The 15,944-nt window shown below is 36.0% G+C and overlaps 1 protein-coding gene across 1 annotated transcript in view; it reads right to left on the bottom strand.

Annotated features, from left to right (window-relative positions):
* The window catches only part of Adam10 (ADAM metallopeptidase domain 10), a 60,604-nt gene that overhangs the window by 3,347 nt on the left and 41,313 nt on the right, over window positions 1–15,944 (bottom strand). The window contains 9 exon segments of the mRNA NM_001168025.1: window positions 494–723; window positions 1,297–1,408; window positions 2,598–2,682; window positions 4,726–4,830; window positions 5,723–5,879; window positions 7,377–7,560; window positions 8,603–8,766; window positions 11,762–11,945; window positions 15,643–15,909. Coding sequence (NP_001161497.1) covers window positions 494–723; window positions 1,297–1,408; window positions 2,598–2,682; window positions 4,726–4,830; window positions 5,723–5,879; window positions 7,377–7,560; window positions 8,603–8,766; window positions 11,762–11,945; window positions 15,643–15,909 — 1,488 coding nt within the window.

Here is a 15,944-nt window from a genome sequence, read left to right as displayed (position 1 = left end):
GGGTGTTTTGTTTGGAATTTATTTTCACTGACTTTTGACAAGTTGAATGTAAAATATATGAATAAGGGATATTCGCGGGTTTTTATTTTCACTGAATCATTCCTTCAGCGAAAATAGCAAAAATTAAGTAAGTACGGTAGGAGCCATACAGTTATAATCAAGATATAAATGAGAGTTTTCAGAAATTTCCCCCCAAAACAAAAATAAATTTGATATTTTAAGTCACCAATTCAAATTTTTTCTGGAAATAGCAGTACGACTACAGTACTTATATTTGAATTTGTTATAACCCCTCAAACAAAACAGTCAAATTTCGAAAATGTCTGAATGTGATTGGTCTGGAAATCTTTAGGAGCAATACTGAGATGAAAACTGACTGGGTTTAATTTTATTGACCATACTCGTCCAGTTTAACACTGAAGATAATCAGCTTACAAAACCATGGTTTTATAGGAGGGTGTATTCTGCAGTATGTTGTGTAATAAGTACTCACCGTGACCCAATCTGCAATGTCCTGGTACACCTCTGGATTGAAGATGGCATTCTTCAGTCTTGCTAAGGGCCCATCAGCATCAACTAGACGACATTTATCCAAGACATCACAATAACCTTGGAAGTTATCACAGGCTGCACCTGGTTGCATAGTGATGTAATCCTGACCTTCTGGGTAGTATTTTATTAAAGCTTCAATATTTGCACTACTCTCGCAAGTATCTGGTTGGCCTGCGGAAAATATATTGAGCCATTGTAATATTGAAGAATTCGCACTCCCACCTTCGATTGATTGACGCTGAGACAACTACACTTCTACCCTTTCTTCGTATAAAAAAACTCAACACTTGTACTCTCTGGTCTACTGTAAAATACTTTATTTTCACTTGGAATTAATTTTCGCTATTTTCGTTGAAGGAATGAAGCAGTGAAAATAAAATCCACCGAATATACCTTTTTTCCTATCTTTTACATTCAACTCGCCGAAAATCAGTGAAAATAAATTCCATACAAAACACCTAAAACATCTTTTCCATTAATTCCAGTGAAAATAAAATATTTTACAGTATTTTTTCCATCCCTGCATGTGATCTTCACTTGCATAAAAGGACAAATCTTAGTATGCTCTGATCTATCTTTACCAACTTATACTATAAACTCTACTATTACTTGGCTTATAATTGTCCCATGCTTTAAAAAATATAGGAAGCCCATTTTACTAGGATCCACATAGTGACAGAATGCATCTTTCTTTTTTCCTAACTCACTGATTTGTGATGGTTACCGAAAAACAATAATAATTACCTGGTTCTTGGCAACAAAGATGGCATTTTTCTTCAGGAGTTTTCTCTTCACCAGAGCAGAAACATTCTTCCATCATAACATCTGCTGCTTCACAGATGGATCCAGAACATTCCTGTAATCAGAGAAAAAAACAAGTCATTGAAAATGACATAGTCCCTGTTGGGTAATTTGTCAAAGTGATCTCTTATAAGCTACACACCAGATATCGACAGAGGAATATTGCTTTCGAATACCCTCACTTAATCGAAATTGCCTATCATCAAATGTGTACAGCACATTATTAAGCATGGAAATGTCCCCCAAAATACTTCGCGTTTGTCGAATCCCACGCGATGTTTGACGCCACTATGACGCTATGACCATTGTTTGTCCTGTTTTTACGTTCGATTTCACGCATAATGCGTGATTCTCGCAGTGAACAGAAAATGGTCTATTGAAGTTGGTGTGGTCAGTTATTGCTTGTTGTACGATGACCAATACAAGACATTCATGTCTTTACTATGTCTCTATGACTGACAGGATATAACAGACACTCCACTGTGTTTGTGTTGAATTATACAAGTCCAGGCATATAAAAAATATGGCCCTGGAACAGGATTTATTAAAACAAAATGCAAAGACCAGTCAGCCATTTTGAATCTGATCTGAGAACAATATGTATCGGGGTCATCATGTTCCATATACATAAAAAAAGTTTAATAAAATATGTTCATCAGCATGATCTGGTTCCAGAACTGCTTAACTTTAATTTAATTTTAACACTAAAATGGCTGCCATGAATTGGTTCATGAAACAAATGCATGCGCTTATGTATGACACAATGTGTGATGTATGGAAAATTTGAGAATGAACAGCTAGACAATATCAGTAAAACAAAATGTCAAGCAGTCATTCGGAATTCCATGCATAAAACAAAATGAGCATCGAGATCCATAATAATTGTAGTCCCATAATGAAGTTTAACAACAATAATACACAACAGAGATCTATTCCCGGTTCTGAATTTTCAGCACAAAAATGGCTGCCATTCAATCATTTTAAAGCAGATAGTGAAATGATCAGACAAGCATATGTATCCCAAAATGTAAGATGCACACGTTTAATTGTGATTGGTTAAGGTACATCAGCGATATAGGTAGAAATAAGAAATAAGAAGGACGACCAAAGTATTTTAAAAATAACCTAAAATGTATAATATGTCCAAGATCTTTGATTGGAACAAAATATGTGAAAAAATAATTCAGGGTCACAAAACTCTTATGATTTCTTTTACTTCACAATCTCCAGACAAGGGTACTTACCCCAAGGTAACAGATTTGTCTATTATCATTGCATTCAGTTCTGTTTGGTTTCAACTCGGCATCAGGGCATTTAGAGCCGCTCCCAGTAACATGTACGTTAAGGAAACAATCAATGAAATATGAAATTCCAGCACGGTGCTGGATAGTTACTGTAGATAATGTGTTGCCATGGTGACAATGATCCAGACAACACCAAGTAATTATCAATATCTGAAGTCAAACATGTTTTATTATAAAAAAAATTCAACATAGGAACAACGGAAATCTTCATATAACAAGCCATGCACGGCACAGTCCCAGTTAGTTATCAAATTTAAGATATGTAGTTTTGTTTATAGTAATATAGCTGGAATATAACCATGTCAGGAATATGATTTTTTAACATTGAAATGATTGACATTTGTATCTGATCGTCAAACAAGTACTTGTCAATATTGAGAGATAATGCTCTGGAACAGCATTCAAAATCAGCCATTTTGAATACATGTATATATATAACATGATGTATAACGAATATATAAAATTTAAATATAATAAGTCAAAGCATTTAAGAGATATGACTCTTGAAGCCCAATCATTAAAACAAAATGGCCGCCAGTCAGCCATTTTGAATCCAATCTGAAAAATAAAAAGTTTGAACGAAATCCACCCATAAATGCTTGATATTTGATGATTTTTTAGCACAAAAATGACCACCATTCGGCCATTTTGAATAGGATAGTCAAACCAATATATCTGTTTATCTGTGACATGATGTATAATGAATAGTTAAAATTTGAAAATATTATCAGTCAAAACAAGTCGGAGATATGGGTTTAGAAGCCCATTCATTAAAACAAAATGGCAGCCAGACAGCCATTTTGAATCCGATCTGAAAAATAAATAATAGGCATCTGGAACCTGTAATGTCTAATATATGTACCAAGTTTGAACGAAATGATTGTTTAGCACAAAAAAGGCCACCATTTGGCCATTTTGAATAGAATTGTCAAACCAATATATCTGTCTATCTATGACATGATGTATAATGAATATTTAAAATCTGAACATAATCAGTGAAAGCAAGTCAGAGATATGGCACGAGAACCATTCATTAATACAAAATGGCCGCCAGTTGGCCATTTTGAATCTTATCTGAAAATCAAAATTATTTGCATCAAGGTCCCATAATGTCTAATGTATATACCAAGTTTGAACAAAATCTATCTGTAAACAGCTGAGAAATGGTTGATTTTTAGGATTTTTCAGCACAAAAATGGCCGCCATTCGGCCATCTTGAATCAGATCGTAAAACAAAATGATGTGCATCAAGGTCCTATAATGTCTAATGTATATACCAAGTTTGAACAAAATCCATCTGTAAACAGCCGAGAAATGCTTGATTTTGATGATTTTTAGCACAAAAATGGCCGCCATTCGGCCATCTTGAATCAGATTGTGAAACAAATTGACGTGCATATGTATAATATCATGTATGATGTATGTGTGAAGTTTGATTGTGATTGGTCCAGGCATTTCTAAGATACAGGTCCGGACGCACGCACAGATGCATGCACGGACACACAGAGGTCAAAACATAAGTCCCCGTTTTCGGACTGTGTCCGAACGGGGACTAATAATCATTTCCGGTAATGCCCTCAAATGCTTGTAGATTAGCATCTGGTGGGGTTCGAATTGCTTCATTTCTAATATACCAATACTTACTGGCTATGAAACATACTGTTAAATGATTAATTTTCACTGAGTTTAAATTTAGCCCATTTTCCAGTCAGCGAAATAAGCAAAATTAAAACCAGTGAATAATTAACCTTTTTACAGTAGTTGGATTGATGAACATGTGGAGAACAAAACTACGGCATGTTGACATTGTTGTACACATATTCAATAGTGATAAAATAAAAGACAGAATCTGCTACAACACTTAATTAATTAAATCTTACGAAAAAATATCAACTCGGTTATCACTCTGGATTATTCAAATTCCAAAATTCTTTTTTCTCTTGCTTGATAATATATTTATTAATTACTCAAATATATGAAAGTAACAAGAGGGTTAACAGTTTATGGTACACAAACATGTTGGAAAGTACTACTATTACTGGTAAGTTATCAAAATCAAAAAGGATATTCACAGAACGACGCACTGTTGCAGTCTGTTGCCAAATTACAAGTCACATTCTCAGCTTCTGGAATGAATTCACATGCACTACTACAGCATGGTCCTTGTGATGGACTGTGAACATATAAAAATAAGCATGTAATATACTGTAAGACTAGTAATAGAACAGAGTGACAAGCAATCTCCACAAAGAGTCAAGTTTTACTGCCATCCAGTGACTGTCAACAGCCACCTGCCAACACACATCTGCTATACAATAGTTGAGATTGATAGAAATCTAAATAATTCATTTTTTTCCATAATATTTTGCCAGACAAAATAAGATGGTCAAATTAATACAGTGGTCAAATTAATACAGTGGTCAAATTAATAACAGTGGTCAAATAAATACAGTGGTCAAATAAATACAGTGGTCAAATAAATACAGTGGTCAAATAAATACAGTGGTCAAATAAATACAGTGGTCAAATTAATACAGTGGTCAAATTAAAACAGTGGTCAAATTAAAACAGTGGTCAAATTAATACAGTGGTCAAATTAATACAGTGGTCAAATTAATACAGTGGTCAAATTAATACAGTGGTCAAATTAATACAGTGGTCAAATAAATACAGTGGTCAAATAAATACAGTGGTCAAATAAATACAGTGGTCAAATTAATACAGTGGTCAAATTAAAACAGTGGTCAAATTAATACAGTGGTCAAATTAATACAGTGGTCAAATTAATACAATGGTCAAATTAATACAGTGGTCAAGTTAATACAGCGGTCAAATTAATAAAAGAATTATGGGAATAAAACAAAAGAATCGTTAGTACACACAGGCTTGACTTTAGTGACATCTGTGTGACCTCAGAAAATACATGCAAATCAACACACACACATCAGTGTGGTGGCTTCAGATTACCCGCACAACTCGGATACACGATTGAGGTACCTGTACAGACCTCAATACAGGACAATTTAACATAGTAGAGAAACAAACACAATTATAATATTACTCACCTGCATACTTTACCAGATTTTTTCTTACATGCATTATCATCACCATTTTCTGTCTGAGGTATACAACAAATGTCTTCGCACTGATCCTCAAACCCACAATCACACTCTTCATCGTCGCCATCAATGATACCATTACCACAGAACTGAACGTCAGATGCTATAAGACATTTCAACATAACAATGTAAGCTGCCCAAGTCATATTATGTCAAATTCAAGCAAATGTGTCAAAGGGTGGTGGTCCCTATGTAGCAGTGTTAGCAGTTCAGCATTCCAGTTTAAGCTGCAAAAATCATATGTCAAATTCAAGCAAATGTGTCAAGGGTCAGTGGTCGCCATGTAGCAGTGTTAGCAGTTCAGTATTACAATGTAAGCTGCCCAAATCATATGTCAAATTCAAGCAAATGTGTCAAAAGGTGGTGGTGGTCGTCATCACGTAGCAGTGTTAGCAGTTCAGCATTCCAGTTTAAGCTGCAAAAATCATATTATGTCAAATTCAAACAAATGTGTCAAAGGTCGGTGGTCGTCATGTAGCAGTGTTTGCAGTTCAGCATTACAGTGTAAGCTGCCAAATCATATGTCAAATTCAAGCAAATGTGTCAAAAGGTGGTGGTGGTGGTCGTCGTCGTCGTCATCACGTAGCAGTGTTAGCAGTTCAGCATTCCAGTTTAAGCTGCCCAAATCATATGTCAAATTCAAACAAATGTGTCAAAGGGTGGTGGTCGCCATGTAGCAGTGTTTGCAGTTCAGCATTACAATGTAAGCTGCCCAAATCATATGTCAAATTCAAGCAAATGTGTCAAAAGGTGGTGGTGGTCGTCATCACGTAGCAGTGTTAGCAGTTCAGCATTACAGTGTGAGCTGCAAAAATCATATGTCAAATTCAAACAAATGTGTCAAAGGTCAGTGGTCGCCATGTAGTAGTGTTTGCAGTTCAGCATTACAATGTAAGCTGCCCAAATCATATGTCAAATTCAAGCAAATGTGTCAAAAGGTGGTGGTCGTCGTCATCACGTAGCAGTGTTAGCAGTTCAGCATTCCAGTTTAAGCTGCCCAAATCATATATCAAATTCAAACAAATGTGTCAAAGGGTGGTGGTTGTCATGTAGCAGTTCACCATTACAATGTAAGCTGTCCAAAATCATATTATGTCAAATTCAAGCAAATGTGTCAAAGGTCAGTGGTCGTCATGTAGCAGTGTTAGCAGTTCAGCATTACAGTGTAAGCTGTCCAGAACATAATATGTCAAATTCAAGCAAATGTGTCAAAGGGTGGTGGTCGCCATGTAGCAGTTCAGCATTACAATGTAAGCTGCCCAAATCATATTGTACCAAGCCTATGATAAACCAAGACTTCGTAGACAAATTTTCACCAATATCTCCAAATTTACATGTGTCTAACTTGTCAACTGCACCAACATAATACACTGATGGATAATATATGCAAGTTTGGGACATATTGGAGAAGAGTTTTCCTAGACACACAAATTAGTTAACAATGCTGCCAAACAGGCAAAGTAACCTCTATACTTTCTTTTTTAATCATTAAAGACAAAACAAAACACCAGAAATTACACACTGGTTTATTTAGTTTCAAAGCTCAAATATCCAGTAACTGTTACACACAGCATAATATTCCTATACATAAAATACTTACATACAAAACAAATATCTTTTTTGACTTTCAAAACATTAGTCATGTTTCCTTTGCTACACTCTGAAAACTTGTTGTTATTGGGTTTGTCACCCGAAGTTGCCCTCGCATACATTATGTAGTTGCCCTCTTCTGCTATGTTTTCGTCAGTGTTATCACCTGGTCTACAAGTCAATGGGTAATCGTGCTACAATAAAACAGAGGACATCTATCGTTCACACTAAAGGAAGATTTTATAATGACGAATCAGGTGACTAAGTTTGATATAGTTTGAATAGAATTAGTAAATTTATGGTGTACACAATGACAATTATCAACAACGACAACGACGACGACGACGACGACAACAGCAACAACAGACATTTTTTCCCTCAATATACCTTCAATTTTTGATGATACGGTCAAGGTAAAAATGGAAAATGCAGATGCATTATAATTGAATGTTCAGAAGGGAAGAGTATTCAGCATGATGAAATAGCTCCCCTGTCCTAAAAGAACATTGAGGTAGCTAGGTCAAGCAACCAACGCACATAAGACAAAACATGGTTAACCCACAGAAAAGTAGATTGGTGATGGCTGTTGAGATCATGTAAACTTAACTTCATCAAAAAAATTGTACACCTAAAATATCAAAGCAATTGAGCTGGTAGTGTTCAAGAAGAAGTCATCTACAATGACAGCGGAGCAAAAAATATGTGTTTAATACTTCAAATGGTATTCTATCCAGCTTTCTTTCAGTCAAGGTGACAATTACTAGGAATAAGATATTGTACAATCTTGTACAATCCAGACATAAATCAGTTGGACATTTTTAATTCAAAAACAAATCAAAACAACACGTTGTTGTTTTTTTCTAAAATAAGCAATCACGTCTGGGAAATTGTTGAGGAAATTGTTTTTTATTAAAATTGATATCTGTATTACTATAAGCTTGTTTTGATTTTTTGACATCTGAAATGAAATGATAGCATATGGTAAGAATCAATAACCTTTTCACAACCAGAATTTCCTGCCTAATTTTTTCTGCACTTTTTTTATTATATTCCTGGAAATGAACCTTAATTTTGGATTCAACAGACAAAATTTGAGTCAATTTTCATTTCCTACTCAAAAAATGTGTCTAGTTTTGTTCCAATCTTCTGAAGAAAAGTGCAGACTATAAACAGGTCTATGTGATGTGATGAAAAGAGGGAACTGGCGCTGGTAAAGTAATATATTAATGTACTCACAGGAGATCCAAAGTTATGACCCATTTCGTGAGCAAATGTGATATGTGACACTTTGGTGGGCACTCTACTACCGTAGTTCTGTATTGTTATAATACCAGTATTTAAACTCTTCCTAGCACCACCTGCATACATCTTGTATCTCTCACAAATACCACCTGAAGCACCTACAAATAAAAATGCACATCCTTTAAGTCAAAAGTGAATATATGATTGATAAATAAAGACCTCAAAGTTGGCTTACAGTTTCAACTTTAATACCTTATTATTCACTTTTGGGTATTAGGTATTTAGGCATTTCCCCCTGTTCGCTCCCGCAAATGCCCGGACAGTCCCCTGCATGTCCGTGCGTCTAGTAGTAGGACTGCTTTTGGGATAATAAATCAGTTACTCCCCTTGGGTTCAGTCAATATCATGAATTATTTATTATCCTCAAGCGGCTGCTATTGCCTCAGTGTTCAGTCAAAAACAGCCACTTAGGCAGAATTATTCTGTATACTGGCTTCTGGCAATGCTGAATGAGAACTACTGGTGTGGCACAAATAACAGTATTATACTTGTTGATAAATTACATCAGAGATGATTGTACATCAAGCCTTCTCATTGGCTGTTACATTTTGTAGTATGCCCTCTATGGCTAAATGTTGCACTGACATATCACATATAATATATGAAAGACTGGTGGACAGAAACAACACATATGTGGTGTTTTCGTTCATCAGAGATGATTGTACATCAAGCCTTTTCATTGGCTGTTACATTTTGTAGTATGCCCTCTATGGCTAAATGTTGCACTGACATATCACATATAATATATGAAAGACTGGTGGACAGAAACAACACATATGTGGTGTTTTCGTTCAGAGAAATCAAAGCATTATGGTATTATAATATGTACACCAATAGAAAACATTTTACAGATTTTTTTGTTACTTTGCAAGTGATCATAAACAATAAAACATTGCATTGCATTGAAATCTATACATGCACGTTTAACACACAATGTCACATACGTTGGATTTCTTTACGTACACACATGCACATACGCATTCATGATTCTGGTTACACAGTTTATTGCATTATCAATGCAAGAAGTTATTGTATACCTAATTAAGGGTTATAACCCTGCATGAAGAGGTCATTACTGGCATGATTTTCTAGCACATCGTCTTTTTGGTAAGCTGATTTTTGTATGCAACCTGAAATCGCAGTATTGTTGATGCTGCCAACTAAGCGTAGCTATCCCCTTAAACAATACTCTTCTTCTTAGCAAGCTGAGTTTTGGCAGGTCTCAACGAAAAAAGTTCTTTGGAAAATCTGAGGTTGACCATGCTAATCATGTTATTTTTGCACTTACTGGTGATTACCAAACAAGTGTACAACCTCACTGACAATCTAGACGTCATCCATTGTAATGCAGACTCTCTCACCTAGACCCAGAAGTCTTTTCCTCCAATCGATAACGACTATGTTGATTACCGTATTTGTCTTCAGTTAAGCGCCACCTTCAATTAGGCGCCAGTGTCACAAAAACTTTGTATTTTACACCTCAATTAAGCGCCAGACAAAGTTGAAATTTTGGCACGTAATGATCGTGAATTGGGCGCCGGCGGATCGACTACTGGTTACCGGTTCGTAGTGATGGACGCGATCGCGGAAGTCCCTCGCTGTTACTGTACGAATGGCTTTTATGTAAAAAAAATTGGTTTTGTTTCTAACAATTTTTAAGAAATTGGTCTATAATCTCTTGAAACATGTTTTTTTAGTCTACTGTAGAAAATATCAGCGTGGTTTTTAATTTCGCAGTAAGTCCATAAAAACGAAATTAAAACAATGCGAAAATGTTCTGTTTCAAATGCGCTGTTGTCACAGTAAACAGTGTTAAATTATTCTTTAAATGCTCAGTTTACTTTCCAAAAATAACTAATTTCTTGATTTGAAAAAAAAATCATGCCGTTTTTCCCACCAAAATCAAAGCCAAAATATCGCAAACATCGGCAAATCACTTCCGCATTGCGTTCATACATTATTTAAATGAGCTATGGTAATTTGATCACATTGGCATCATCCAGCATTTTGATTGGTTAATTAACGACTTGACCTATCAGGTCAAAAAACGCGTTCCAGGTCAAGTCCTAGACAGGAAGCATGGCAGACATCGAATCGCGCCGAGCGTTTACATGCGACCAGAATCATTCGCTTACAATGAAATTAAGTTGAATTTTACTTGCATTTTATTTTTTGTACGTTATTATAACTACTACTGAGTAATAATCGTAACCGTGGAATGCAGCATGACCGGATTTTGCTACCGTGATCATTGACTACTAAGCGTTGAATTTGTGTTTGTTTTATTTTTCTGTTGATTGTACGGCAAACTGTGAATGCTTTCTAAAGAATGATAATTTTTGTATAACTTTCTAAACTGTCTGAAAATGGGTCATTTACTCAGTATTTAAAATAAAGGCTACAGTGATTAAGCGTCAGACTGTAATGTAAAATATTGTCAATAATCTATCACCAGAATGGAGCAAAAAGAATGGCTTGTAACACAGTTACCGGTACTAGAACTTGAAGTGCTTGAAATAAGCGCCATTTGAAACAAAGTTGCTCAAATTTAACCACAAATAAGCGCCACCATGACATGAAAGTGTAACAAAGTGGCGCCTAATTGAAGACAAATACGGTACATAGGTTTATTAAAGGGGAGCCGCTCAATCCCATGGATTGTACCACGTGTTCATGGGTAATTAACTCCACCTCGTCCACTAAGTAAATGAATACTTATTATGTTTGCTTACTCAAACTGTGATTGACAGGCATTTTGTATACATTAGTTGCCATTTTACGTTTCGTCCAAAAACAACAACTCTTATACATCAAAGGCCCAACCAGACGAGTGTAATCGCTAGCGTACATATTCATGCCCTCGTAGAAATGTATTTGGAATCACAGCTTGATCTCTGAACATCGTAAATGGCACATTTTCCGGAGCTTCCGCCATGATGTGAGTGGCTTGGTTCGGATTAGCATACTAATTGCGGTGGCCATCTTGCCCCTATTTATAGTATCGGTTCCCCTTTAAATGGTCAGACACATCCACAAAAAAATGGATAATGTTACATATTGGCTTGGTGTCTATAAATTTGCCATGGAACTTACCACTAGGAGAAGCGACCCATGCGAGTCCCAGTACACCATCATCAAAGTCTCTGTCAGTAAAAATATATGCTAAACAGTATGGATCATGATTCTGCTCGGAGTTGAGCTCCAAGAACTTCTCCACTCCAATATTACTACTTGCAAAAGGATTGCTTGGGTCATTTGCATCTTCTGTGTCATTTATCTGAGAGGGAGACACAAAATAAATTAAGACAAGAAAAAACAAGCAGCCTCTCGTCTGAGATAACTCCGCTATTAGCAATGCACATTTCAATTAAAGAACTGAAGATATTAGAATATGGACAAATCTGAGAGAGGTCTACCTGAGGTACCTGTATAGTATAATAAAATCAATTGAACGACAACAGACAATGACTCATATGATAAGCTCCGCTCGACAAAGTCAACAAAAACTTCCCAGAGAAAACATTATCACAAAAATTAATTAGTTTAGTAGTGTGACCATGTCTCACTGCAAATGTCAACTAAAGATAATTAATTCTATTTCATAAACTCTCAGATCTAGATTTCAGAATATCATAATCCAATAATTAGTACCACATGTAGTTTGAATGTTTTTCTTCTCAGAATTAGAAAGATAGAATTATCCTCAAGACAAATGTCAAACAAAAATTAAAGAATACAAAAGCACATACTGTATTTGTTCTATTAGTAATGCATGTGCTAATGTAAATATGGCAGTATCATAAAGCTACCTCTGACATCACATAACTTAACTTAAGGTACATGTAGAAGCCTACTTATGAACGCAAATACTCGAAATTTATTTTGCAATAAATTGTACTCCGAGGCAATGCAAGGATATTGACTTAAAAAAGTTGGGGGGTCACCAGCCTAATTTTAGAGAAAATTATACATGTAGTTGTATTTTAGTGGATAGTGGCTATTTTGTCAGTATTATTACACTTTTACCTAGGGTTCCTATGGAAAAAAATTTATGATATATCTCAAAGTGTAGGCTGGTGACATATACAGTACAGTTCTCGCGGAAGCTTTGGCTTCACTTCAGCTTCACCTACGCTTCAGCATCGCATCATTATGGCATTGTTATGGCTTCAGCATCGCATCAATGTCGCGACATTATAAAGTTAGGCGGTTATCGCTTCGCTTCATTGTGGTCTCATTATGGCGACAATGTGGCATCAGCATCGCTTCATCAAACAAAGAAGTACAGAACTCATTTCGCCCAACCTCTTGCCCGCTTCCGCTTTTCAATCGCTCGCTTTTGCGACCGCTTGTTGAATTTCCTCTTTATTTTCGACTGTGCAAAAATTCGGACTACTAACAATTTTCTGGTTTTCATAGAGTTGAACAACCGTCAAAAGTTCAAATACTTTTTGTTTTAACTATCTATAATTATATGCACGCAATCTGACCCTTTGAACTAGATTTGGCTGGGATTGACTATTTTATTTTAAACAATATTCTGACGTGACGCACTGCTACAAAATGTATTTCAACAGAAGTACGACATGGTTGTTCGGGTTTCTTTTCCTGACTGTGTTGAGTTTACAATTTGTATAATTATAGTTAATTCCCCCAAGGAGAACACAAGCCGAAGGACCATGAAGCTAAATAGAAGTCCCACGCATGGACTGAGTGAAAGAAAATATTTCTAAGGCTAAAATAAAACCTAATATCTCTTTGTGTATTTGTCAATTTTGCATATATTTGGTGTGACAGTATGTCTGGAAAAATCTCGTCTTTCGTTAATAATTTCATTTGTTTGAAATGTCTACCGACCGTGTCCCAATAATTTGTTTGAAATATCGATCCACGTTGGTTTCTCCAAACGGTCCCGACGTCCATTATTCAACACAATCAGCATTTATTTATCGTAATTCATGGGGATCATGTCCCATAATTTGCGGGCTGTAAAACCAAATAATTAAACAAGTACTATTTATTATATCTATTTTTTTACCTCGTGAAACTACAACACAGCGTAGAATTGTCGCGGTGAAACAGTCGCCTTGAAATCGATGGAACTTCAATTATCGCCTTGAAATAAAATTAAAAAAATTCGAAGAGCATCGGGGGATATATTATTAACCAGTCTTACCAATCGCTAGCTTTATTTTATTTTATTCAAATCCATAAAATTCACGAGTTTTTCAACATTTGTTGGCAACTTCTTCGCTAAAAATGGTTGAAAATGTGGGTGTGGTTCTCTCGCAAAGTCTTGTTGATAATACGGACAAATATGGTTCTGTGACCCAGGTCGTGCTCCGATCAGGTAACTTTCAGCAAATCAATGATGTTGTAACAAAGCATATTTGACGCTAATTGAAGAGTCGTCGTACTGTCCAATCTCAGGCGTCCATTCACTGTGCTGGGACAGGCTTCACAATCATTCACTGAAAAACATCTGTATGTTTTAACAAACGGCTGGGATTTGACCTCAGTTCAAAAAAAGAAAAAAGAAAAACTGGGCTGAGATACAAATCAGTTTTGCAAGTTGGAAAATAAGGTAAACCAGATTGGGGTCGATGATATTCAGTATCGAAGGACTTCCGTGTGCATAATGAGTTTAAAATTGTTCATTGACTGGTCACCAAATATTTACGGCTACAACTAAATTAACACTTTTTTTCTGAAGCCCAATAAATTATTTCTGCATGTCAAGTGCTATTCGATTTTTTACCAGGCCTGTGGCTCGTTTTTATTCGAAAATATTTGTTTGTGAGAATACTTTTAAAGTACGTATAGATCGAGCTCAGGTCACTGATCGTGACTTAATTTTGAAAATTGGATGTAAAATTTTACCAGACCGACGCCACCACAACCATCCAATCATACTTGGAAATGTACGCATTTGTTTTGGAACTTTGTATCAAGATGGCAGGCGACGCCGACGCACCAGGCGGCGTTCGCGTGTTTTGCATGTATTAGTAGTCCGGGCATGGGATCGGACTCGGCTAAAACTAAACGAAACACAGAAAAATACCACCAAAATGAGGAATCTGAATCTGTTCTCTTACCAGCAAATAAAATGAACGAAAATAAGGTAATTTTATAACAAGAACAGTTTCATTTCGTATAGCAAATTGTGTTGTTTCCGAACGACGATTGCATCGTGTGATTTAAATTTATTACGTTTTTCCTTGCAGTCAATATGACACTAGTCACCTTGCAGATTGCAATGTACTTCACACAGTTTTTGGTACCCAATACTCGCAACATTAAATAATTAAACAAGATATCTTTTTAAAATGTCATTTTACTCTTGGTCATATTATTTTATTCCCCTTACTGCTTTGAATTTCAAATCGATTACATATCGAACTTCTGTACACGTGTTTTTCTCTACTGCCTTTCCATGTGAAAATAATGAGGTCATACTCATGTCACAATACTTTGAAGCTGATGCCATGTTGATGCCATGAGACTGCGAAGCTGAGGCCACGATGATGCCACAAAATAAGAGGCGAACACAGCTTCAATTTTCAATGACGCGAAGCTGATGCCACAATGATGCGATGCTGAGGCGACAATGAAGCCATGCGTATGCGACAATGATGCCACAAAAGCCAAAGCTTCCGCGAGAACTGTACTGTACCGTAGTGAAAAATTTATATATTGTTAATGATGGGGTACTTTATGTTGTCCTGAATTATTTAAAATAGCTGGAATTTAAAAAGTGTAGAAAAATGCAATTATTCTTTAAAAGTATGCTCTATGGAATTGTTCAAAAAATGGTGATTTTTGTAAAAAATTTCCCTGTAACACACAAAAAAATGCTATTTTATTGTGCATGGGAGACAATAGCTCCATGTTTTTCCAATTTAACTCGATTTAAACTTGAATCTCAGCATTTACATTACCCGGTACTGACTTTAAACCATAACAATTACTCTCACCTTGATTCTCGCCACTACAAATGAGATACCAACATAGTCACCAAAATATACTTTCTGATAGATGGCATTAGCAGCACTAACATGGCTGGCAATCTGGGACACTACTTGGTCTTGGTTGAGAAAAGCTGCCGTGTATAGGTGATCCGCTTGGATGTACAAGGTACAGGTATTCTTGTCATCTGTAGCTCTTTTCTTACGATTGAAAGACTCACTGTATTTATTGTACTCCTGGTGGTGGTGTTCGTCTTCAGCTGAAAGAGATGAAACCTGCAACAGAAGGTGAAATGTTACTTTAAAGAATA

The sequence above is a fragment of the Saccoglossus kowalevskii genome, chromosome 21 (assembly GCF_978046115.1).
Source record: "Saccoglossus kowalevskii chromosome 21, keSacKowa6.1, whole genome shotgun sequence".
In the NCBI taxonomy this organism is placed as follows: Eukaryota; Metazoa; Hemichordata; class Enteropneusta; family Harrimaniidae; genus Saccoglossus; species Saccoglossus kowalevskii.
This window is presented reverse-complemented; position numbering and strand designations above follow the sequence as displayed.